General features: G+C 35.3%; 1 protein-coding gene across 1 annotated transcript in view; it reads left to right on the forward strand.

Moving 5' to 3' along the window:
* LOC125677249 (CD109 antigen-like) overlaps positions 1-26,836 on the forward strand; it is a 291,878-nt gene that overhangs the window by 21,927 nt on the left and 243,115 nt on the right. Inside the window, exons 5-13 of the mRNA XM_048915256.2 lie at positions 3,683-3,842; positions 5,387-5,457; positions 7,378-7,429; positions 8,801-8,889; positions 10,297-10,336; positions 14,427-14,514; positions 17,439-17,526; positions 18,788-18,851; positions 25,317-25,462. Of these exons, the coding sequence (XP_048771213.2) occupies positions 3,683-3,842; positions 5,387-5,457; positions 7,378-7,429; positions 8,801-8,889; positions 10,297-10,336; positions 14,427-14,514; positions 17,439-17,526; positions 18,788-18,851; positions 25,317-25,462 (798 nt within the window). The remainder of the gene's footprint in view (positions 1-3,682; positions 3,843-5,386; positions 5,458-7,377; positions 7,430-8,800; positions 8,890-10,296; positions 10,337-14,426; positions 14,515-17,438; positions 17,527-18,787; positions 18,852-25,316; positions 25,463-26,836) is intronic.

The following is a 26,836-nucleotide window of genomic DNA, read 5'->3' on the forward strand; positions in this document are numbered from 1 at the left end:
TAGTTACAAACGTTTTAGCATTATCCAATCAAAATGAAGCGCACGTGCATGCGCGTGCAAATTGGTAATTTTGACCATGTAAATCAGTTAAGGGTCTCAATATCTACCTATGATATGAATTTCAAGCCATTTCAATGAACAACAAAAAAGTTAGACTGATTCCAAAGTTAGCATACAAATTTTGTAATGCGCGTGCACGCGCATGCGTGCGCGTGCTGGCAAAATAACTATTATTTTTCATATGTACAAATGATATACTATCATCCTATTTAGGTTTTATATCGCTTCCTTCAATATTCTGATTTTCCATTTTTTGTACCAAAATTGCAATGCACGTGCGCGCGCGTGCATGCACGTGCAGACAAAATGACTATCACTATGCACATCTACAAACGCTATACTATCATCCTGGAAAGTTTCATATCGATCCCTTTTGTAGTTTCTGAGAACACTACCGGACAAAAAAGTACCGGAGAAAAAGAATAATAATAATAATAATAACTAGTTCTAATTGTAACGGGGACTGTTACAGATGTTCCCCAAACCTCCCCCAATTAAAAAGTGATGTCCTTGTGAATCTATAGGAAAAAATCATTTTATTTTTGCCTTTAATTACATGTAGTACGTTCAATATGGTCATTTCAGTACTAAGAAATGAAAGAAAGCGTTGCACGTGCATACACGCGCACGCGTGTATGATTCCGAATTTTTGTTGATGTCGTTCAACAGGCATTTGTATCATATACCCACAGTATGAATTTCATAACGTTTCCAACATATATAAGGAAGTTATAGCGATTTTAAAATCGTCCAATCAGAAATCAGCACACGTGCATGCACGTGATGAGCAGTAATTCTAACCACAGCAATTTGTAAGGAGTACCAAGACACATCAAAACCCCTAATATCAATAGAATTTGATGAAAAACAAAAACGTTGTCGTCCTTTAAAAATTGAACATTTAAAAAATGTTGCACGCGCATGCGCGTGTGCGTTGGCATTTTTTTGTTACACCAATATGTCGATACACATATTGTCTACGTATGCTGTGAATATCATCTCATTCGCTTCATAAATAAGATAGTTACAAACGTTTGAGTATTATCCAATCAAAATGAAGCGCACGTGCATGCGCGTGCAAATTGGTAATTTTGACCATGCAAATCAGTTAAGGGTCTCAATATCTACCTACGATATAAATTTCAAGCCATTTCAATGAACAACAAAAAAGTTAGACTGATTCCAAAGTTAGTGAACAAATTTTGTAATGCGCGTGCACGCGCATGCGTGCGCGTGCTGGCAAAATAACTATTATTTTTCATATGTACAAATGATATACTATCATCCTATTTAGGTTTTATATCGATTCCTTCAATATTCTGATTTTCCATTTTTTGTACCAAAATTGCAGTGCACGTGCGCGCGCGTGCATGCACGTGCAGACAAAATGACTATCACTATGCACATCTACAAACGCTATACTATCATCCTGGAAAGTTTCATATCGATCCCTTTTGTAGTTTCTGAGAACACTACCGGACAAAAAAGTACCGGAGAAAAAGAATAATAACTAGTACTTATTGTAACGGGGACCGTTACAGATGTTCCCCAAACATTCCCCCATTTAGTAAGTGGTGACATTTATTTCAGTACAAGTTGTTTTGACCATTGCAAACTGTGTAGTATGTGAATATATAAGTATATTATAACGTTCAGTCCATTTCATACTAGTTCAAATCAGTTATAAAGATATGAGAGTTTTGTGCACGTGCACGTACGTGCATATAAATAATTCGACCATCTCGATACATTAGAAGTCTTACCATATGAGTACAAGAGAAGTTTCACAACAGTTCAATGAATAACGAGAAATTAACGGCAACTCAAAACTACAAAGACCGAAATCAATACACGTGCATACACGTGCGCTTGAGTACGACACAGCAATTTTGTTGATGCTAATCAATAGACATTTGAACAATATACTTACTATATAAATTTGGTATTGATTGCTTCACTCATAAGAAAGTTATTGAGATTTCAAAATCGTCCAATCAGAATTAAGCGCACGTGCATGCCCGTGCAGGGAAGTGATTTTGAAACTATTAATAAATTCAGAGGCCCAAAACATACCTGCAACCTAAATTTCAATCCTATTCATTGCAATTTAAAAATGTTATAGACCAATACTTGAATTTAGACGTCAAAAATTACAATGCTCGCGCATTCACGCGCACGCGATTTTGATAATGGAAAATTTGTTGACACCATTTCACAGCCATTCATATCATAGATCCTCAGGGTAAATTTGAATTCATTTCAGTTTTTAATTCAATAGTTATGACCATTTTAGTACCCAAAAAATGAAAGAAAAGCTATGCACGTGCATACACGCGCACGTGACTATGACCCAGCATCAATGTTGATGTCATTCAATAGACATTTGATAGATATACTTACAGTATAAATTTCATATTGTTTCCATCATTTATAAGAAAGTTATGGCGATTTGAAAATCGTCCAATTACAATTTAGCACACGTGCATGCACGTGCCGGATGGTAATTATGACTGTACACTTTTGTTTAGAATATCAAGATACATATACAAGACAAGTTTGAAAAGATTTTGACAAAAAACAAAAAAGTTATGGTCATTGAAAGAATTGAACGTTCAAATGTCAATGCGCATGCGTGCGCATGCGCGTTTTCAACTTTTTAAACATAGATTTGTAGATATTTATAATCTTTACCTATCCTGTAAATATCTTCAAATTGTCTTAATTTACATGAAAGTTATAAATGGTTTTATATTATCCAATCAAATTGAAGCACACGTGCATGCACGTGCAGAATTGAAATTCTGATGATGTGAAACAGTTAAGGGTCTCAAGTTATACCTGCAATATAAATATCAAACGATTTCATTGAAAAATAAAAAAGTTAGACGCATTCGAAAGTTTGTAAACAAAAAATCCAATGCACGTGCATGCACATGCATGCATTTTCAGACAAAATGACGTTCGTTCCGCACATCTACAAAGAGTATTCTATCATCCTAAAAAGGTTTCGTCTTGATCCCTTCAGTAGTTTCTGAGAACACTCGTGGACAAAAAAGGGTGACAAGAATAAAGAAAGAATAATAATAATAATAAGAAACAGAGTAAAACCAATATGTTCCCAAACTTTGTTTGGGGAACATAATAATAATAATAATAATAATAAGAAACAGAGTAAAAACAATATGTTCCGAAACTTTGTTTGGGGAACATAATAATAAGAAACAGAGTAAAAACAATATGTTCCCAAACTTTGTTTGGGGAACATAATTATGAATATAAGATAAATAGGAACAAAATGAAGCTTAAAAAGTATGGTAATAATCTCTAAGATAATTTCTCTTAAAACACACAACACTTGTTGAGTTTCTTATATTTTCACTCAAGGCATTCCACATTGTGCTCCCTGAAATGCTGAAAGATCTGTATATATATGAATTCATTTTCAGTTATGTTGTGATCCTTTGGGGCTAGGTTATGGGACCACAGTATGGGGTCAAAAGTGTTTCTGGGAATAGAGATTGCTAAAAAGATCTTTTAAAAATCACAGCAGCTGAACAATGGTGACTCAGGTGAATGATTTGTCTCATGAGCCTCTTGTTTATTTTGACCATTTAATTTGTAGGTTTCTGATGAGTTCACAGGTGAATTCAATTTAACCGTGAACCTGACTTATCAACAGTCGAAAATGAACATTTTGAACTCAACAACAGTGCCTATTAAGGAAGCATCTGGTTTTCTGAACATTCAAACAGACAAGAAGATGTACAAGAAAAATCAGAAAGGTATGAGTTCCTATTGTAGTAACTTTTTGATGAGTTTAGAGTATTGAAATTAAACTGAGTGGTGTTTAGGTCACCTGAGTTTGCTCAATTTATGGTAATCTGGCGACGTGCGTTGTGCATTAACAATTGAACATTTTAACTTCTTGATAACTACTATTCCATTTCTTTTCAAATTTGGTATGAAGCATCGATGGGACAAGGGAACATAAATTGTAAATTTCAGGACTCCCAATACCCCTGGGGCCCTAGGGGCCGGGCAAAAACTTTACCAATTTTCAAAAATCTTCTTCTCAAGAACCACGCTCGTGTAAGAAAAACTAAATACATAGTGATGTACAGCAGGAAGACCTCTACGGAAATTGTAAATTTTATGATCCCCATGGTAGGGGTTCTGACCCCATGGTATGGCCAAACTATGTATATAGTGTTTATGTGTAAAACACTTAGATAACCTCTTCTTTAGTGCTATTGATACTAAATTAAAATCAAATGAATATTTAGAAAAAGCAGGTAGTCCATTACCAGAATTGTAAATTCGATGATCACAGGGGTAGGGGTTTTAATATCAGGGTGGGGACAAAATGGTCAGTTATTAAATATGTAAACAATAGACATTTTTAACTTCTTGATAACTACCATTCCAATTCTTTTCAAATTTGGTATGAAGCAACTTTGGAACAAGGGGGACATAAATTGTAAATTCAGGATTCCTGCACCCCTAGGGCCTTAGGGATGGGGCAAAAACTGCCCTAAATTAAATAATTTTCAAAAGTCTTCTTCCCTAGAATCACACATGTGTAAGAAAAAGTTAAACTTATAAATGCATAGTGATGTAGAGCAGGAAAGCATCTACCAAAATTGTAAATTTCATGATCACTGGGGTAGGGGTTCTGACCCCAGGGCGGAGCCAAACTTACTATATTGTGAATACACCTATTATATTATTATATTACATGTATAAAACTTTTATCAGATAAAACTGCAAGTATGGAGTTACCTTAAGTTTTAAGAACACATCTTGTTTTATACTGTTCTGTTTAGATATGCAGAAAAGGATTTCATAGCCCTTAGGGCAAGTGATCGATTCTTTTAAGTAATTGAATACTCAGGTGACTGATAAGGCCTGTTGGCCTCTTGTTTTTGAATTTTAGGAGGGGGATATTATGTTGTCTTTGCCCATAGTATATCTTCAAACCATTTATACTTCAATGAGCAAAATTTCATTATTTCCCATCATCCAATGTGCCATTTAAGGAGGGGTGGTGGTGGTGGTATTAGTCTAATAAGGACAGTTTTAGCTTATTTTGGCATATTGTGAGAAAGTGAAATTGAACATTATAAGGGGAATGACACTATGATACAGGCCAACTGAAGGTGGTGGTAAATGATAGAAAGACTTGGAATATTGAGAGAGGTTTCTCATGGATTGATGTGGATATCAATTACTTGCATTTGATAAGGAGTTTACAGTATCATTTTAATTAGTGGCATGTTCAGACAATGGTGTAGTATAACATTCATATTGACAACATACTTTGTTTCAGTTCTGATCCGTACCTTGGCCATTGACAGAGACTTGATGCCAATGAATGAAAATGTTACTATATTTATCAAGGTATGCCTAGGATGAATATTGCTTTGCAAGGAGTAATGAAAAATCCTGCTCGTATTTCCCAGATGTAAATGGAGACTTGTTGTTTTTTTTCAATTTCCTGTATCAGTTGATGGCATTTTTCTCAGGCAAATACAGATTCTCCTTATTAGTTTTAAACTTTAGACCCCCGAGACTTTTTAAACATACACTATATGTGCGATCAAATATACTGCATCACTGCTCCAAATTACCACATTATTTACGAACAAGATAGAGCAGTAAGCCTTGTCGTATTTGTCAGTCTCTGCAAATGAAATCTGGCAGATGTTCCTAAAATTAAAACTCGTGATTTACATTTTTACAAGGAAGCATTGTGGCATAGTGCACCAAAATTGAATGAAAAAAAATATGGTGGACCATTAGTCGATGTTCACATTGATGGTCCGCATTTAAACTTGCAAATAATGTAACTTAATTCTGAAAAGTCATGCATATTATGAGGGCTGTTCAATATGTGTATTTTACCACAGTGCTATAATGCTTTGCACGATTTCGTGGATGATGATACTCTTGAATAGCTCTATTCAATACCTTTCCAACGGTGTAAACACGAGCTTTCAACTTCACATAGTTTTAAATTTATAGTTATTTCAATAGAGCCAATTGTTGACCACTGTTGTAAAAATGGTTGGGAAATGGGTAGAGAATATTGAAGAAATTAGAGCTTATATAAAAGTTCGCACAAAACTCGGTCAATCGGTAATGCAGATTTTTACTGAATTGGGGGAAGTTTATGGGTCTGATAATTAAGGTATCTTATGAGACAGTTTGTAGGTGGAGAAAGAAATTTCTGACTGGAACAGAGTCCGTCAAAGATGCAGCAAAATCTGGCCGACCTGTGACTGTAACAGGCAAGGCAAATGTCTCAAAAGTCAGGGAAATAATTGAAATTGATGACAGATACACGATTCGTGATATTGCCAAAGCTGTTGGCATATCGCTGTTGCGGGTGCATTTCATTTTGAAGCATATTTTGAAAGTACGAAAGATTTCTGCCAGATGGATACTGCATATATTGACAGATAACCAAAAACAGGTACGAGTACAAACGACTAAGCAATTGGTCAAAATGTTTCCCAAATTCAATCAAAGACAATTTTCAAACATTGTTACTGGTGACGAAACATGGGTTCACTATTTCGAACCAGTAAGAAAAATTGGGAACAAAATATGTCTTACTAAACACGGTAGAAGGCCTGTAGTTGCATATAGAATCATATAAGCACAAAGAAGGTTTTTTATTGCTTATTCTTCTCATGTGATGGTATAGCCGTACAAAATCTGACGTCAAAGGGCAAAAGTGTTATAGGTCGGTAATACGGAGGTGTTATACTAAAAAAGCTTAAAAAATATGATCATAAACGACACCCTGTGTCAGGATTTAGACATGTTCGTCTACTTCATGATAATGCTCCATCACATACGTCTGAGCTTGTGAAGGAATTTTTGAAGTCATAGAGGGATACCGTCTTGCCACACCCACCATACTCTCCAGATATAGTCCCATGCAACTTTTTCCTTTCTCCAAAACTGTTCTTAGCTGGTCGTCATTACAAGTCCCGACAAGCCCTTGGCTCAGCCATTAGTCAGTGCCTCAGAGGTCTACCTAAATAAGCGTACCGTGACGCATTTCAGAAATGGATTCGGGGATTGAAATTATGTATTTCAAACCACGGAGAATACTTTGAAGGGATGTAATGTTCATTTCACTATTTGAGTTGAATGCTTTTGAGATATCGTACAATACACATTACATATCGAACAGCCCTCATACTTTGTGTAAGACATAGGACATGAATTTATGTATTACTTTGTTTAAGACTTGGAGAACAGTTAAGGCCCATGGACCTCTTGTTAACTTCATTATTATTTTATATATAGGATCCTCAAGGAAACAGAGTGGAAATGTGGAAGAATTTACAGCCCAAGTCAGGTATGTTTTTACAGCATGATGGAAATGTTGAGGAATTTACAGCCCAAATCAGGTATATGTTTACAGCATGAATCAGGTATGTGTCTACAGTCCAGATCAGCATATGTTGACAGTCTGAGACCACATGTTTACAATCAGAACCTGATGTGTATGTGTGTGTTTATGTGTGCATGTGTGTGTGTGTGTGTGTACAGCCTGAATGAGGTATGTGTTTACAATCTGTGTGTGTGTGTACAGCCTGAATGAGGTATGTGTTTACAATCTGTGTGTGTTTACAGCCTGAATCAGGTATGTGTTTACAATCTGTGTGTGTGTGTGTGTGTGTACAGCCTGAATGAGGTATGTGTTTACAATCTGTGTGTGTGTGTACAGCCTGAATGAGGTATGTGTTTACAATCTGTGTGTGTGTGTGTGTACAGCCTGAATGAGGTATGTGTTTACAATCTGTGTGTGTGTGTGTACAGCCTGAATCAGGTATGTGTTTACAATCTCTGTGTGTGTGTACAGCCTGAATCAGGTATGTGTTTACAGCCTGAATGAGGTATGTGTTTACAATCTGTGTGTGTGTGTGTGTACAGCCTGAATGAGGTATGTGTTTACAATCTGTGTGTGTTTACAGCCTGAATCAGGTATGTGTTTACAATCTGTGTGTGTGTGTACAGCCTGAATCAGGTATGTGTTTACAATCTGAACTAGGTAGGTATTTACAGTTCAAATCGGGAACATTTTTCCAGTCTGAATGAGGTAGATGTTTGTAGCTCGAATCAAAGAAACAGATAGGCCTATTAAGGTATGTGGTTGGCTAGATGTTTAGTACTGTAGTTTATTTTACTGTTAAAGAAGAAATTGCTATTTTGGCAAAATAATAGTATATATATTCATACGGAAATAAATGTTGTAACACCAAAAAAAAAAAAAAAGGCAAATTTTTTTTTTCAAGAAATGGTGTATTGATTTTCTGTGAGATAATACCATAACAATTCTCAGATTGCAAGGTTGAAAAATTGTTACATGTATATTGTTAAGAGAGTTAAATTTTTAAAGCTAATAACCTGGCTTTAATTATGAAATTAGTATGTGAAATATCAGTCATCCAAACTTTTTATAGAAAAATTGACAGGTTGCAATAGCTTAAAATGACAACTTAAATTGTGGAATTTGGCTTATTGATATCAGAATCTCTGAATTTGGAAAATAAAGGAGTGAAATAAAATATATGGAATATGTGTAATAAGTGTACCACATAAAAGGAACAGTTGATGAAATAGAAAAGAAAAGAGATTGGGAGAAATGCTATGGAATAAGAATGGTACCACTCAAAAGAAACATTCAATGTAGTAATTAAAAACGTCTTCATTGGTTTGTTGACAGGTGTGACCCAGGCAGAATTCCTTCTTTCTGATGACCCAGCTATGGGAGACTGGTCAATCTACGCAGAGCAACGCCACAGTGACAAAGAGGTAGGCAGAGTTATCTCTCTAGTAATCACAGCATCAGACAGTAACAAGTTACACACATAGATATTTGAGATTTTGAAGCTTTGGAAGAAATTTTCAAATTGTATTTCCTGGTTGAAACTAATTCTCAAGTTTGGAGGTGCTGTGGAGCTGTTTTTAGCTCACCTGAGCTGAAAATTCAAGGTAGCTTTTCTGATCATCTGTTGTCCATCGTCTGTCTGTCCATCTATGAATTTCAACCAAACTTGGCAAAAAGCATCCTTGGATGAAGGTCTTTCAGGTTTGTTCAAATGAAGGGCCATACTCCCTACAAAGGAAAGATAATCACAAAAATGCAAAAATAGGGTGGGGTCATTTAAAATCTTCTGAAGAACCACTGGGGTAGAAGAGCTGAAATTCATATGAAAGTTTCCTGACATAGTGCAGATTCAAGTTTGTTAAAACCATGGTTCCTGGGTGTAGGGTGGATCCACAATAGGGGATCAAAGATTTACATGTGAATATATAGGGGGAATCTTTAAAAAGAACCACAGGTCCAGGGAAGTACAAATTTACATAAAAGCCTCCTGACATAGCACAAATTCAAGTTAGTTAGGGATCAAAGTTTTACATAGAAATATAAAGGGAAAATCTCTAAAAAATCTTAGAACCATTGGACCAGAAAAGTTTACATTTACATGAAAGCTTCCTTACATAGTGCAGATTCAAGTTTGTTAAAACCATGGCCTTCGGGGCTAGGGTGGAGCCACAATAGGGGATCAAAGATTTACATGGGAATATATTGGGGAATTTTTAAAAAAAATCTTCTCAAGAACCACTTTGCTATATAAGTTTACATTTACATGAAAGTTTCCTGACTGAGCAAATTCAAGTTTGTTATGGCCATGACCCCTGGGGTAGAGTGGGGCTATAATGGGGGATGAAAGTTTTACACACAAATATATAAGGAAAATTTAAAAAAATCTTCTATAGAACTATTGGACCAGACAGGTTCACATTTATATGAAACTTCCTGACATAGTGAATATTCAAGTTTGATACATCACAGGCCCCAGGGGTAGGATGGGGCAACTATAGGGGATCAAAGTTTTACATACAAATATATGGGGGAAACTTAAAATCTTGTCAAGAACCACTGAGCAGAAAAGTTTACATTTAGATGAAATCTTCCTGATGTAGTGCAGATTCAAGTTTGTAAAAATCAGGGCCTACAGGGGAAGGGTGGGGTCACAATAGGGGATCAAAATTTTACCTGCAAATATGTAGGAAAAATCTTTAAATATGGGCCAAGGTGATTCAGGTGAGCAATGTGGCCCTATGTGCCTCTTGTTTATTGTGTTTTGATAAGCAATAACAAACTTATTGCTAACATACATTGCACAAACTAATCAAAATTTTTATTATTTTTAGACTATTACATACATGGTGAAATTTACAGTCGACAAGTTTGGTAAGAATTTGATTTTGAGATTGAAATTTGATGTGAGTTGTTCTTTGAACAAAATATAGATGCATCCTACTGACTGTAAGTTCAGTTGTCAGTGGTTAGAATGCTGGATTCAGGACCAGGAGGTTACGTGTTCGAGCCTTGCTCCTTCGCCAAATGTTTCGCTCAAGTAAGCTTTTATGATCGCCAATGTCTGTTAGTCTGTCTGTAAACTTTTCACATTTTCAACTTCTTCTCCAGAACCACTCGGCCAATTTCAACCAAACTTGGTTAAAAGCATCCTTGAATGAAGGACTTTCAAGTCTGTTCAAATGAAGGGTCATGCCCTCTTCAAAGGGTAGATAATAACAAAAATGCAAAAATAGGGTGGGGTCATTTAAAAATCTTCTCGAGAACCACTAGGCCAGGAGAGCTGAAATTTACATGAAAGCTTTCTGACATAGTGCAGATTCAATTATGTTAAAACCATGACCCCCGGGTTTAGATTGGGGCCACAATAGGGGATCAAAGTTTTACATGCAAATATATAGGGAAAATCTTTAAAAATCTTCTTCTCAAGAACCACTGGGTCAGAGAAGTTTACATTTACATGAAAGCTTCCTGACATAGTGCAGATTCATGTTTGTTCAAATCATGGCCTCCAGGGGTAGATTTGGGTTACGAAAGGGGATCAAAGTTTTACTTAGAAATATATAGGGAAAATCTTTAAGAATCTTTTCCTCAAGAACCATTGGGCCAAAAAAGTTGACATTTACATGAAAGCTTTCTGACATAGTGCAGATTCAAGTTTTTAAATATCATGGCCTCCAGGGGTAGGTTGGTACCACAATAGGAACTAAGGTTTTACATGCAAATATATATGGAAAGTCTTCAGATATGGGCCAAGGTGACTCAGGTGAGTGATGTGGCCCATGTACCTCTTGTTTGTATGCAGGTGTATATTGATGAGTTACAGATCGAGTTTAGAGTTTTGTTCCGATGATTTTTTTATGGTGTTGTGCCCCTTTAACTTAGAAAAATTAATGTTAGGACCAGTTTTCTGGACTTTCTTTTCTAAATGCCTTGAGATATTGAACTGATTTTTGGTACACAGGTACATATTGATTACAGTCAAAGAAATCAAGAAATGAAAGCACTAGGGCTAGTAGATTGCTAACTTTCACAAAGATCTTGCTTTACAGTGACATGCTTTAGGTTGTAACACATTAAGGTTGTATGACAAATTTTTCTGGTTTGACAAGTTTGTAGGGCTTTTAATATTTTATGGCTGTTAAAACATTAAAAGGATTGTTGTTGAGTTCTTCATTGTACTAAATGCGTGTTACATACAATCTGAATGCCACATTCAATACTGTGCTTCGATGGATTTCCTACATTTTACTTTGCTGCAGGCGGGGGGCATTTGTGTTATGCAGATGCATGCAGAAAAGATAAAGAAAATGTTAATACAAAACGAACAATTAATTTTCAAAAACACTAAGCTTTTTACACATTTTGACATGAAATATTTTCAATAAAATGAAAAAGAGCTGTGTAAGAAGTTAATGTGTATACACTAGGGGATCAAAGTTTTACATGTGAATATATAAAGTCTTTAAAAATCATCCTTCTCAAGAACCACTTGGCCAGAAAAACTTAAATTTACATGCACTTTTTCTCATCATGGATACAGAGATTGCACTGACATTTTGTCACAACCTCAGACAAATACATAATCAGTTCACATGACAGATAGATTGATGACCTACTTTAAGGCTTTTCTATTCGGAATGTGTACGATATCAATTCAGAGTGCATATTGTGCTTACAGCTCAACTGGTGCATGTACCGTTTGTAGTACTCTTGTTAAATTTAATCTATACAATATCACCTGAATTATTTAAGGGATACTTTTTAGCTCACCTGAACCGAAGGTTCAAGTGAGCTTTTCTGATTGCTTTTTGTCCGTCGTCTGTCTGTCCGTCCGTCTGTCTGTCCGTCTGTCTGTTAAACTTTTCACATTTTCGACTTCTTCTCCAGACCCCCTGGGCCAATTTCAACCAAACATGGCCAAAAGCATCCTTGGGTGAAGGGCTTTCAAGTTTGTTCAAATGAAGAGCCATGTCCCTTTCAAAGGGGAGATAATCACAAAAATGCAAAAATAGGGTGGGGTCATTTAAAAATCTTCTTCTCAAGAACCACTAAGCCAGAAAAGCTGAGATTTATATGAAAGCTTCCTGACATAATGCAGATTCAAGTTTGTTCAAATCATGGGCCCCTGGGGTTGGATGGGGCCACAATAGGGGATCAAAGTTTTACATACAAATATATAGGAAAAATCTTTAAAAATCTTCTTCTCAAGAACCACTGAGCCAGAAAAGCTGATTTTTACATGAAAACTTTCTGACATAGTGCACATTCAAGTTTGTTCAAATCATGGCCCCCGGGGATAAGATGGGGGCCACAAGGGGGGATCAAAGTTTTACACACAAATATATAGGGAAAAACTTTAAAAATCTTCTTCTCAAGAACCACTAAGCCAGAAAAGCTGAGATTTACATGAAAGCTTCCTGACATAATGCAGATTCAAGTTTGTTCAAATCATGGACCCCGGGGGTTGGATGGGGCCACAATAGGGGATCAAAGTTTTACATACAAATATATAGGAAAAATCTTTAAAAATCTTCTTCTCAAGGACCACTGAGCCAGAAAATCTGATTTTTACATGAAAACTTTCTGACATAGTGCACATTCAAGTTTGTTCAAATCATGGCCACCGGGGATAGGATGGGACCCCAAGGGGGGATCAAAGTTTTGCATACAAATATATAGGGAAAAACTTTAAAAATCTTCTTCTCAAGAACCACTAAGCCAGAAAAGCTGAGATTTACATGAAAGCTTCCTGACATAATGCAGATTCAAGTTTGTTCAAATCATGGACCCCGGGGGTTGGATGGGGCCACAATAGGGGATCAAAGTTTTACATACAAATATATAGGAAAAATCTTTAAAAATCTTCTTCTCAAGGACCACTGAGCCAGAAAATCTGATTTTTACATGAAAACTTTCTGACATAGTGCAGATTCAAGTTTGTTCAAATCATGGCCCCCGGGGGTAGGATGGGGCCACAAGGGGGGATCAAAGTTTTGCATACAAATATATAGGGAAAAACTTTAAAAATCTTCTTCTCAAGATCCACTAAGCCAGAAAAGCTGAGATTTACATGAAAGCTTCCTGACATAATGCAGATTCAAGTTTGTTCAAATCATGGCCCCCGGGGGTAGGATGGGGCCACAAGGGAGATCAAAGTTTTACATACAAATATAGGAAAAAGCTTTAAAAATCTTCTTCTCAAGAACCAATGGGCCAAAGAAGTTGACATTTACATGAAAGCTTTCTGACATAGTGTAGATTCAAGTTTGCAAAGGGTAGTTTGGGCCATAATAGGGACTAAGGTTTTACATGCAAATATATATTGAAAGTCTTCAGATATGGGCCAAGGTGACTCAGGTGAGCGATGTGGCCCATGGGCCTCTTGTTATATTTTGTTTATAGATTTATGGGAAGACCTTTCATTTTATACAGTGAACTTGTGACCTTGACATTTTCCAGAACATCAAGATCATTTTAATCACATTGGTGTTGAGGGATCCCCATGTTGTGTGAATGCGTGTTCAGTTGTGTCCTTACCCTTTGGGGTTAGGTATTGGCTGCAGCATGGGATAGAAATATTTCATGGGAATGAAGATTGAAAAAAAAAATCTTTTAAAAATCACAATAGCTGAACAACACCAGGGCAGAGGTGAGTGGAGTGGCCCATGGGCCTTTTGTTGAATTTTATGACTCTGCATACTGGCTATATGCATACTGAAACTGTGTCCTGAAACATATCTTGCACATTGTGAGGACAGAAACGTGGTCAGTTGAGGGTGTGTGTGTGTGTTTATAAACCAAAAATAGATCACTATGGTCTAGCTCATTTCAGAATCACAATTGCTAGTGTCAAAGCAAACATAGATATTCATCATTTAAATTGTTGCAGATGGGAATATCATATACCCTTCATTCAATATTTTTACTCTTTATTAGCATACTTATAGAGGTTTCTTTTCAGTTTTACCACGGTTTGAGGTGAGTGTGGTGGGACCAACCTCACTGTATGCTCGTACCCAAAAACCGTTCAATGTCCAAGTCACTGCCAGGTAATTGTGAAATTGTAGCACTTTTATATTGCAATTCAGTTTTGTAAACTTGAAAACAACTGAAAATACTGCAACATATTTCCCACTTATTTATTTCTTTATAACTATTATAGCCATTATATAGGTAATTTTCTAACATGATTTGCTGAAAAATTTATCTTGAAAACATAAATATAATAAAATGTTGTTGACTTGTCAATCTGTTCAAATTTCCATGCATGGGCACAAATTGTGCTACTTGATTAGTTGACCATAGTTTCACCTGAGCTATTCTGATTGCCTTTTGTCCGTCCGAGCTTTTGTTATAATGTATAACCTTAATTAATTTTTTTGTGAAACCCTTTAAATACATTAGACAGTAGATTTCAATCATCAAAAGTTAAAAACAAATTTGGGGGAAATTCATGAATCAGTAATCATTTGATAACTTTTAAAGTGATGACTTAACAACGATGCTGATTAGATGGAAAATTTGTTTGATTTCTTAGTCAAATTTTTTTTTATCCAGAGTTCATCTGCACAAAGCATGCGGGATTGGGACTACTTTTCTCTGGAATGTGTCTTCCCCATTCTAATTTTAGCACTATTTATAGAACAGGAATTTCCACACAAGCATTGTAAACGAAATGTATTTGTTAGATGCTACCAAAAATAAACACAACCAAAGATATATGAATAAAATACAAATTGATTTAAAGAAACAACACATATAATCCTAGTCATGGCGTGGCAGAATAGTCAACTTGATGATGTAGGACACTGATTGGTAGATGTAGACAGATTGTAAATACGAGTTCTCAGTATATGTATCGTCTGCTAATATGACGGAGCAAGCAGCGACTTTTGATCTAGGAGACATTAATGAAATTGAACTGCGTTATATGGGGCTCAGTCAACGTGGGCAATTTAGATGAACTCAGAAAAGGTGTTGAGCTTTTTACTTCATATTGAAATGGAGCCAGGTCGCGTATTCCACCATTCCTTCGACACAACCAGTGTTCAACGTCTCCTCAAACACAATGTGGCATAATTACATCCAGTCACCACTTGTTCTCTTCCTTTATATCTAATTCAGCTTTTAACCAATTACACCTTTAATTTGGCATATAATCCATTTAATTCTGCACAGCAACTCTATACCTAACCTGAACACACAGCCAGTTTTGTTGTTGTTTTCATTGTTACGAATAGGTATTCCTACGCCCCATTTCAAAAACCTTAATTCAAGCTTTTTGATGAGAGAAACTGTTTGTTTTTCTATATTAAAAACTTAATTAAATGACAAGAAATAAAACTTATAATTCTTTATTTGATGCATGTATCAAACCAAAAATTGGACAGAAAACTTTTTCAACAATGCGCTATGCACATTGATGAAGTTTTCTGTCCAATTTTTCGTTTGATACATTCATCAAATAAAGAATTATAAGTTTCATTTCTTAAGTCCTTTTAAGGACATGCATGACATTTCTCGTTGATAAGCAGTTTTTGTGACACAATTCACATACAATTCACTTGCATTCTGTCATGTTTCTCTACACAAAATCTTGGGGTATATTACCCTATCTGGTTTAGAGTTAACAGATTTTGATTACTCCTGGTTGTTGCAAGTAAAATCATATTTCGGTAAGTTTTATAAAGCAAAGAAGGAGGTAAAAATCAACAACAACAACAAAAGAACAATCTGGTATCCATGGCCCTTGTATTACTTGTCAGGTGATCTAAGTGCTGAGTTACCCAGACCAATATACAAAGTATTGTAGTATTGCTTCAATTTAAAACTTAAACCTATTTCAGAAATCTTACAAGAATATACTGTTAATATGGAGATGGAAAAATAATTTTAGAGAAAATATCAGAAATGTTGCAAATGTCCTTGAATTGTGTTTTGATATTATCAATATTTTTATCTCAATATGATGTATTCCTTTTATGTTGTTATATTTAGACATTGATTGCTGTAATTATAAAATTTCTTATAATTAAATCATATACACTTGTTAAAGGTAAATTTTATATACACTTGTTAAAGGTAAATTTTAAATGATTGTAAATTCTAATTTGACCACTTGTGCAACATCAACCCAAACATATTTCCAGTTTACCTGGTCAAGTGAGTCTCTGATGTAAACAACTGAGGAGTTGGTACTTTAATTCTGTTCCGAGACACCCTCGTTTCGTTACCAATAACAGTTATCTCTCTTTGATTAATGTTTGGAAAATATACTACCTATCAGTCTTAAGCAGTTCCAGTATACAAATTAGCTATGGTTGTTGATATTTTATATATTTTTGTCAATGATGTTCGGCTCAGGTGGACTTTTCTAATCGCCTTTTTTAGTTCACATGCATGCGCCAAAGTCTCAAGTGAGCTTTGTCCAGTCTGTCGTGGTTGTTGTTGTTAACTTTTCACACTTTCATCTTCTCCAGAACCACTGCCGCCAATTCCAATCAAACAAATCATCCTGGGTAAAGGGGGTTCAAGTCTGTTCAAAAGAACTTCACAGGGGAGATAATTAAGAAAATACAAAAATTGGAAGGGCTGGATCATTCAAAAAATATTGATCTAGGCCAAAAAAGTTGAAATTTATTTCTGACAAAGTGTAGATTCAAGTTGGTTCAAATTATGGTCCTAGGGGTAGTATGGGGCCACAACTGGGAATCAAAGTATATATAGGATAAATTTTTAAAAGAACAGGACCATGATTATACTCGTATGAATTTGTAAGCATGCATCCTCAGGTAGTGCGGATTAAAGTTTGTACAAGGATAGGTCGGGGTCAGGATAGAACATAAGCATGTTAAAACAAAAGATCGTAATTTGTTTCGCGATATTCCGTCAATGACATGTTAAAAGATGCCCTATATAATGTGTACCGTAGGAAGGTTTTGATTTGTTGGATGTACTTATTTTTGTTTAACAGATACACATATGGAGAGAATGTGGTGGGGAATGCCAGACTCCACATAACTAACGGGAATATAGAAATGAACAAACCCTACCAAGATCTAGTAAGTATCTTATTAGTATCCAAATTAAAAGTTAGTAAGTGCTACTAATGAATAATGAATAAGCAATAGATGAATTAAAACAGAAGATTGAATGGGCATTTTTTTTTTTTTTTTACAAGTTTAAATTTTTCAGCAATATTTAGCATAGCCGAGGCATCTGGATGTCGGGAAATTTCACATTTTGTTGGAATGTTTTAAGTTTTGTTTGAGGTTTAGATAAAATTTCAATTAATTATCTTTATGCAAATGCATTTTCCTTTTTATTTTCAAAATAATTCTGGTGTTGGTGTGAGGAGCTGAGAAACTTGGCACTTACAATTGAACCTTTAGCAGACTTGTCATTTCAATTAGCTGTTAAATTAGTATTAGAGTCTTCTATCGATGGATAGATTTCATGTACTTAATTTTCAGAAATATAGGGTTCATGTGGATTGTAATGCAAAAGGCTTATTTTTAGCCATTTTCTGAGAAAAATTCTTAGATTGGTCAATTTGGCAGATAGGACACGGGCTTATTTTCCCAGCTTTTTCTGGGACTATTAGGAGATCAATTGTGCTTGGGTATCATTTCAAGTGTTATAGTTATAACTATAAATCGAATAGATGTTTCAGAAAGCATTGATACACTTAATAGCTAGCCATTGATTACGAAGGTAATGAAATAAACTTTCAGGCAAGCCCAGTAAAATTGATTGAAAGTAAGTTTTATGTTTCATTTGTTTTAAATAATTTGTATGTAACATATTAAGGAACTCATTTATTCATGTAAAATATCTAAAATAAAAGTGTACCAGTCTGAGATAATTTATAAAAATGTGTGTTATATCAGAGTTATCTTTCTTTTCCCTATTTATTGTAATCCGCTTCCTTGTGAACCATTAAGCCGGCCTTAGATAGGTCAAATCAGTATATTGGGCAAGGCTAGGAAGTTTAAAAAAAAAAAAAAAAATTGCCTTTAGTACTGGAACTTGTGTAGTAAAGCTTGATCTCGTAATAAAAACCAAGAACTACTGTGGAATCAGTGCAATTTGTGGGGGCTCAATATTCATGGATTTTGTGGGTACCCTTATCCCATGAATTGTAAACCACAGCAAAATATATAAATTATATCAGTTTTCAAGAAATGACATCCCAACAAAACTGTAAAATCTCAACATTCTAAGAAAATTAGGTGTCATGAATTTAAATGATTGCACAGTAACTGTTTATGATAAATGGGACATCTGAAAGACAGTTGATGATTCTATGTGGTTTCTTTGTAGACAGAGGGAACCACCATCTTTACCTTGCAGCCTCAGGAGATGAAAACCACAGGGTATAACACAGGTGAGTTATGGATAAATGATTAAAATGCATAATATCCACTAGAATTTTCCTTGTATATATTCTGAGAATATCCATGTAAGTATTGGTTGTATATGACATGCATTGTGTAGGTTTGAGTATGAATGATGTTACATTATGACGCTTTGTATTGTTTACTATGGAGGAAAATTATTTCAACAAAACAACTTTTGGCATACTCTAGATAAATTGAGACTATGAGAATAAGTAGAATTCTATACACTATGTGCAAATGTTTTTAGTTCATTATGTAAACTAGTTCTAATTGTAACGGGGACTGTTACAGATATTGTCCAAACATTTCCCCATTTAAAAGTGGTGTCATTGACCTTCTGCACAACCAATTCCATTACATTATCAGTTGTGCTAGTATGAACCTATATTGTTGAAAACAACCCTTTTATCTCATTCAAAAAGGTATAGATCAATACTTGATTTAACAAGTTAAAAGTTACAATGTGTGTGCATTCTAGCGCATTCAAAGTTAATTTAATTTAGCATCTATTGTTCGCATCATTCATTAAGCGTATTGGAAAGCTACAGCAAAAAATCATTTTATCATAGCCTTTTATTACAAAGGCATGACCATTCCATAACCAAATAATGAAATAAAGCAATGTACGTGCATACACGCGCACGTGAGTATGACTCTACACTTTTGTTGAAGTCATCCAATAGGCTTTTGTATCATATTTATACCTACAGTATAAATTTCTTAACGTGTCCTTCAAAAAGAAGGAAGTTATAGTGATTTTAAAACTGTCCAATCAGAATTCAGCACTTGTGCATGCATGTGCTGAGCAGAAATTTTAACCACAGCAATTTGACATTTTAATAATAATTGTACCTATAATGTCTTGAATTATTTAAGGTATATTTTTCATATCTTGTATATATATATCTTATGGCAAGACCTTTGATTTCACATCCTGATCTTTGATCTTGTGACCTTGTGTGTCCTACTTTTAAGAAAAGATAACCTATCAAATATATTCGGAACTATTTTAGGTGGGGCTTTCATATTTTGTATATAGATTCTTTATGGCAAGACTTTGTACACAATGATGTTCGATCCTTTGATCTTGGAGTTTGGCATACTTTTTGAAAAAAATTCTGACCTATTCAATATCTCTTGAACTATTTAAGGTAGGGCTTTTATATTTTGTATATAGGATCTTTATGGCAAGATCTTATTATTTTGTGAATCTTAACCTTGTGCCCTTGACCCTAAAGCTGGACCAGTTGGACGTGCATCATGCTTTAACAATTGAACATTTCAGGACTCCAGCACCCCTGGGGCAAAAACTGCCCAAAATTGACCAATTTTCAAAAATCTTCTTCTCTAGAGCTGTACATATTTATGAAAAATTAAATGAATAGTGATGTAGGGCAGGAAGGCCTCTATCAAAATTGTAAATTTCATGATCCCGAGGCCAAACTTACTCTATAGTGTCTATGTGTAAAACACTTCTTTAGTTCTATTGATACTAAATTGAAACTAATTGGATATTTATAGAAAGAGCAAGTAGTCTTTTACCAAAATTGTAAATTTCATGATCCCCAGAGTAAGGGTTCTGACCCTAGGGTGAGGCCAAACTTAGTAAATAGTATTTATGTGTAAGTTTGCTGATACTGTATAAAATCTAAATGCATACTTAGGAATAGCAAAAAAGGATGTACAGAAGGTGAATTAAAAAACCCAGGGTTTTGAGTTTTTAGGATGGGTCCAAATTAATCGTTTCTTTTGATGTTTTAATGTTAATACACCTATTATATTATGTAAAACCTTTCATCATTTTATGCACTTTTGAGGACAATGAAGATTTAAGAACACATCTTGTTTTATACTGTTGCTGAACATTAGAATTTACCTTAGATATTCAGAACAAGAAATGTATTTTAGATTTCATATTCCTTGGGAGTAATGATACTTTTTCACTAGTACTCAGGTGACTGGTAAGGCCTGTGGGCCTCTTGTTAAATCTCTGACCTTGTCAATCTCCTTAATTATTTAAGGTAAAGGTTTTATATTTTGTATATAGATTCTTTATGGCAAGACCTTGACAAACTTCGGTGTTTGATGTTGTGACCTTGACCCTGGAAGTTTTACCTACTTTTATTAACGAATCTTACCTTTTGATACCTCCAGAACTATTTAGGATTGAGCTTTCATATTCTGTATATAGACTTCTTATTGCAAGGTCTTCAAAGGTCTTCATATCATATCATATCATGATCTATGACCTTGGTCTTATCCAGAACAGCAAGATCATGTTGGTGTTGAGGCATCTCTGTGTTAAGTGAATTCTATTTTAGTTATGTTGTGATCCTTTTGGGCTGCAATATGGGGTCCAAAGTTTTCATGGGAATAAAGATTGATTAAAAAAAATCTTTTACAAATCACAACAGCTGAACAATGTCAGGGTCAAGGTGACCTAGGTGAGCAATTTGACCCATGTTCCTTTTGTTATATACTTTCAATGCTTCCAGCTATGACATCTTTATTTTTTAATAACTTCCAACAATGACAACCTTATGTTTACTCTCTCTCTCATGTATTCTTGATTTATATTGTTTGATTTCGTGTATTCCAAATAAAATGTGAAAGAAAAAAAAAGCAGAATAAGAAGTATGGAAGATAAGATGAGAAATGTTTACATATTTTAGAATTATGTCTCCTCTCTTCCCCCTCTTCCAGGGGGAGACATATATTTTCGTCCGTCCGTCTGTATGTCAAAAAATCTTGTAAACACTTCTCTTCCTGTATGGCATATCAGAGAGACTTAGAACTCTGTACAGTGCTTCTTTGCAATTTGTAGATGTGTATATTGTTGAGACATGAGAATCCAATTATTTTCATAAAGTTAAAGTGGATCTAAGAGGGGTGGAGGGTGTAAAATAGTTTGTGAACACTTTTCCTCCTATATGGCATATTTGATAGACTTGAAACTTTGTACAATGCTTCATTGCCATTTATAGATGTGCATATTGTCAGGACATGAGGATCCAATGGTTATCCTAATAGTTATAGTGGATCTAAGAGGGGTGGAAGGTGTAAAATAGTTTGTGAACACTTCTGTTATATGGCTAATCAGATAATTTTGAAATTTTGCACAATAATTCATTATCATTTAATGATGTTTACATTGTTCTGACCCAGTGAGCTAATATTTGCGTCAAAGAGGAGTTTTTTATAGCTTTTTTGATCAAAATTTGTCCGTTGTCTGTCAGGGTCGTTGTAAACTTTTCACACTTTCATCTTCTTCTCCAGAACCACTAGGTCAATTTTAACCAAACAAGGCCAAAAGCATCCTTGAGTGAAGGGCTTTCAAGTTTATTGAAATGAAGGGTCATGCCCCCTTTAAAGGGGAGATAATCATAAAGATGTAAAATTAGGGTAGGGTCATTTATAAATATTCTTCTGAGGAACCACTGGGCCAGAGGAGCTGACATTTACATGAAAGCTTTCTGACATAGTGCAGATTCAAGTTTGTTCAAATCATGACCACTGGGGGTGGAGTGCCCGGGGCCACAATAGGGGATCAAAGTTTTACATAGAAATGTATAGGGAAAATCTTTAACATCCTCTTCTCCACAACCACTGAGCCAGAAAAGCTGAGATTTGCATGAAAGCTTCCTGACATAGTGCAGATACAAGTGTGTTCAAATCATGGCCCCCGGGGGTAGGTTGGGGTGACATTTACATAGGGGATCAAAATTTTACATAGCAATATATAAGGAAAATCTATAAAAATCTTCTTCGCAAGAACCAATGAGCCAGAAGAAGTGAGATTTACATAAAAGCTTCCTCACAGAGTGCAGATTCAAATTTGTACAAATCATGGCCCCAGAGGGTAGGTTGGGACCACAATAGAGGATCAAAGTTTTACATAGAAAAATAATGGGGGAATCTTTAAAAATCTTCTTCTTAAGAGCCATTGGGCAAAGAAGTTGACATTTATATGAAAGCTTCCTGACATAGTGCAGATTCAAGTTTGTAAAAATCATGGCCTCCAGGGGTAGGTTCGGGCCACAATAGGAACTAAGGTTTTACATGCAAATATATATGTATAATCTTCAGATATGGGCCAAGGAGACTCAGGTGAGCAATGTGGCCCAAGGGCCTCTTGTTTCATGTACAGGTGTATGTTCGCATTCCTACTGGTACTTCAGCATAAGTCATTATTTTTGTATCATATACAAGTACAACATTGGTTACATTAGAGTTGAATATTTTCTCCATCTTTTTCCACAGTGCACATTCATCTTGTTCATCTCCATCTTTTTCCACAATGCATGAAGCATTGTTCATAATGTCTATGTTCACAACATCATTCATAATGTCTATGTTCACAGCACCGTTCATAATGTCTATGTTCATAGCATCATTCATAATGTCTATGTTCACAGCACCGTTCATAATGTCTATGTTCCTGCTCATGCTTTCTTCTCAATACCATGCAGTACATTAAGAGGACTAAGGATGCAATTTGGAACACATTGAATTTGGGGAATTAGGGAGACATTTGTTTTTAACAAAAACAAATTATATTTCATGTCAGCTTTAATGTGGGGGAAACGGTAGTACTCAGAAAAAGGCCACTTTTAAACAGCCAGTAGTACTTCATTTGGAAGACATTATAATTAGCAGAATCATATCTTGTTTCTTTTGGACTGATGTTGATTAAGAGCTGAATTTGTATTTAGCAAGAAGGCAAAGGCATCTGTATAAATTGTGTATTTTAGGATCCCTGGGGTAAGGGTTCTGATTCCATGGCAAGTCCAAAATTGTCATATAATGTTAATATAACATATATTATGTAGAATTTTTCTTGAGTATGGGCACTTCCAGGTCATGTGTGTTTTATGAAGACATCTTGTTTTACACTGCTGCTGAATATTAGAATGGAGATTAGATATGCAGAACAGGAAAATTATTATGGACCTTGTAGCCCTTTGGGTTAATTGTACAGTGGAACCCCGTTACATTTTCCATTTTGTCACGATAAAATAACGTAATACCGGGGGCAACGTAATAAACGTTCCCAGTTAAATCTGTTAAAAATATCATTTGGAAATTGTATATCGTCCGTTGGTACTCCGTGAAGGGGTGTGTGAATATGTCTTTACTGTTTCTTTGTTTAAAAGACTATGATACTTTGTTTTATTTACATCTTATCTTTAATGCCCGTAATATCCCTTTTCTTTATTTCGGTGTAGGATACATAAGGATGTTTTGATAAACGTTGCTTTTTCTGCATTCGTTTCGACCGCCATTTTATTCAACTTTAAAACAATGTGTTCATGTAAATTTCTCTCAATAACTCATTCCGGTTCGTATTCAACATTCGTATTTAAAAAATAACAAAACATCGTTTTTATTAAGTTCTCTAATTACACAATACATAACACAATAAAAAAATCCCACCCAAAAAACAACAAAACTATAGACACAAAACGCACACGATACCCAACACTTGCACACTTCTCACCAACGATAAACATGCACGGAGAACAATTTAAGCCCAATCCACATAAAAAAAAATATAATGATGCACGAAGATTTCATTTATAACGCTAAATGATGGCACTAAAATCACGTGCGCATCAAGGGATTTTAAAATATTCACTGAGGTAAATGCCGTGCACGAATCGGCCGATAGATTGGTGTATGTATGGACGAGATTTACGAACACCCAAGCTGCATGTCCAAACAACGAACAATTTTTTTAATTGAACACCTTTAGTCACCTATGTCCAAGCAGTTACCCAAGCGGTTGTAACATTGCAACGATAACTCTTGTCTTTCTTGTTTGGTACCAAAGCTTTCCGTGAATAGAGTTTTAATTGCAAAGGTAATCACACTATGCTGAACACGCAGGCGGTTGAAAAATTATTTCTTTGATTATCAAAATATGAAAAATGAAGTAAATTTCATAGAGTACAATTTTTAAATAAACATTATTTAATTGTTTATCACTGGCTTCTATACCGGGTATTCACCTGTATTGATGTCGCTAGATCTATGGAAGCATGATCAGTCAAGCGTCTCTAATCCCCAAACAGACCAGGAAATTTACATGGTGACTGCCTCGGGCAGTCCAGGTGTAAATGGCTTATTATTTTGAGAATCACTATTGAATAATTAGGGGTTTATTACGTTTTTGTCGGAATTTTTACAACGTAATACTGAGTCCCGGCATTTTAGGACAACGTAATAACGAGGTCTATTTTATATAGGTTTGTTAAGAAATGGTTTTGTGCTTTGAAATTCCAACGTAATATGCGTCCTAACGTAATAAAGGGGGAACGTAATAACGGGGTTCCACTGTACTTTCAACTAATACTTGGGTGATTGAAAAGGCATGTGAGCCTCTTGTTTAAGTTTTCATTTTCATAGAAAGAACTGTAACTGACCTTGACTTATATGTGCACTATTACAATTAGTTTTGAAGGTCAAAGCCATAGTGACTGAGGGTTCCTCCAAAATTGAATTGGAGGAGGAGACCACAATCCCACTAACCTATCACATGTTTAAGGTGGAAAGAATTGGTGATGACTATTTCATCCGTGGGGATCCTTACCACTATTGTGTAAGTATTGCAACAGATTCAGGATAAAGATCGCCACCACTTTTGTTTAAGTATGGCAACGGAGATGTTTTATTTTCATTTTTAGGTCACCTGAGTCATTCAGGTGATCGAATGATATTGGGATGAGATTTTGTTCACTTTTCTTCAGGTGAACATTGATGATGTATAAATTCTAGAAAACCAAAAAATTATGCAATTATTTTGTTGGTATATATAGTACTCCCTCTAGAAGGGAGCAGCGATTGAGATATTTAGAACAACATCTCCGGTTACAGCAAGAGCGTGAATTACAATGCCAATCCCCGCTTATTGCCTAAAAATCCTACAGAACAGACTTCCTCCTATGTTAACACAGGACTCGAAATTAACATATGCCTGTCAGTCTGTGACTGATTAAAAGTCTGGCGGACTGACTGACATTTGTTTAAGTCAGTCCGATGGGACTGGTTAATTTTAAAAGCATCATTTTGGAAAATATGCTTATGAAATTTTATACACACATTTGGCATGCTTCGATCTGTAGATTATTATAATATCAAACGAATCTGATTCGTAAATATGAATCCCACATTTAAGTTTGATTATTTCTGGAAAACTCTGTTGGACTGGTAATTTTTTCTGCGGACTGGTTGAAATTATACACCATCAGTCCGGCTGGACTGGTGACATAAAAAGTTAGCTTCAAGGCCTGTTAACACCCCTGTTATAATGCCACCCCCGCATAATGCCTTATGCCACTGCTTTTCGCAAACAATTGGTCAAATTTTATAGGGTTTACCCTTGGTAATAATGCCAATTACCTAACACTCATTGGTAATACCGCCTGTACTTTGATAGTGGTGCAGTGAAGTGTGACAGTTTGGACAAGGTATGCAGGTGGCCAGGTTAATTACTAATAATTGCTGAATTAAACTCAGATAATTTAAATGTTTATACAGAAGGGAGTCCAAATAACTTTATGATATTGAATTTCTTTTGACTGCTCTGTAAATTGTCCATAATGGTAAATTCGTTATATTGCCACCCCTGCTTTATTGCCCAAATTCGTCTTGAACAAAAGTTTGCAATATATCGAGGGAGCACTGTATAGTTGTTTGATATTGTATAAATTAAATCGATGATTTGAAACATTTTCAATGCATTTTAACGTTATGTAATAAGATATGACTGTCCAAATCGGGAAAGGGACGTCCTGGATTAACAAACAAAAATAACCTGTGTAAAAATCCCATCCCCGAAAAAATTGTCCAGAAGGTGAAGTGTCCGGAGAGGCTCCACTGTAGTGTGAAGTTCACATAGAATGGAGGACGGAGAAACTGCCATAGTTAAATAAATTATTGTTGTATGTGCTGTAGTGTTGGTTCATTGTGTTTT

Source organism: Ostrea edulis, chromosome 1 (assembly GCF_947568905.1).
Source record: "Ostrea edulis chromosome 1, xbOstEdul1.1, whole genome shotgun sequence".
NCBI classification, from domain to species: Eukaryota; Metazoa; Mollusca; class Bivalvia; order Ostreida; family Ostreidae; genus Ostrea; species Ostrea edulis.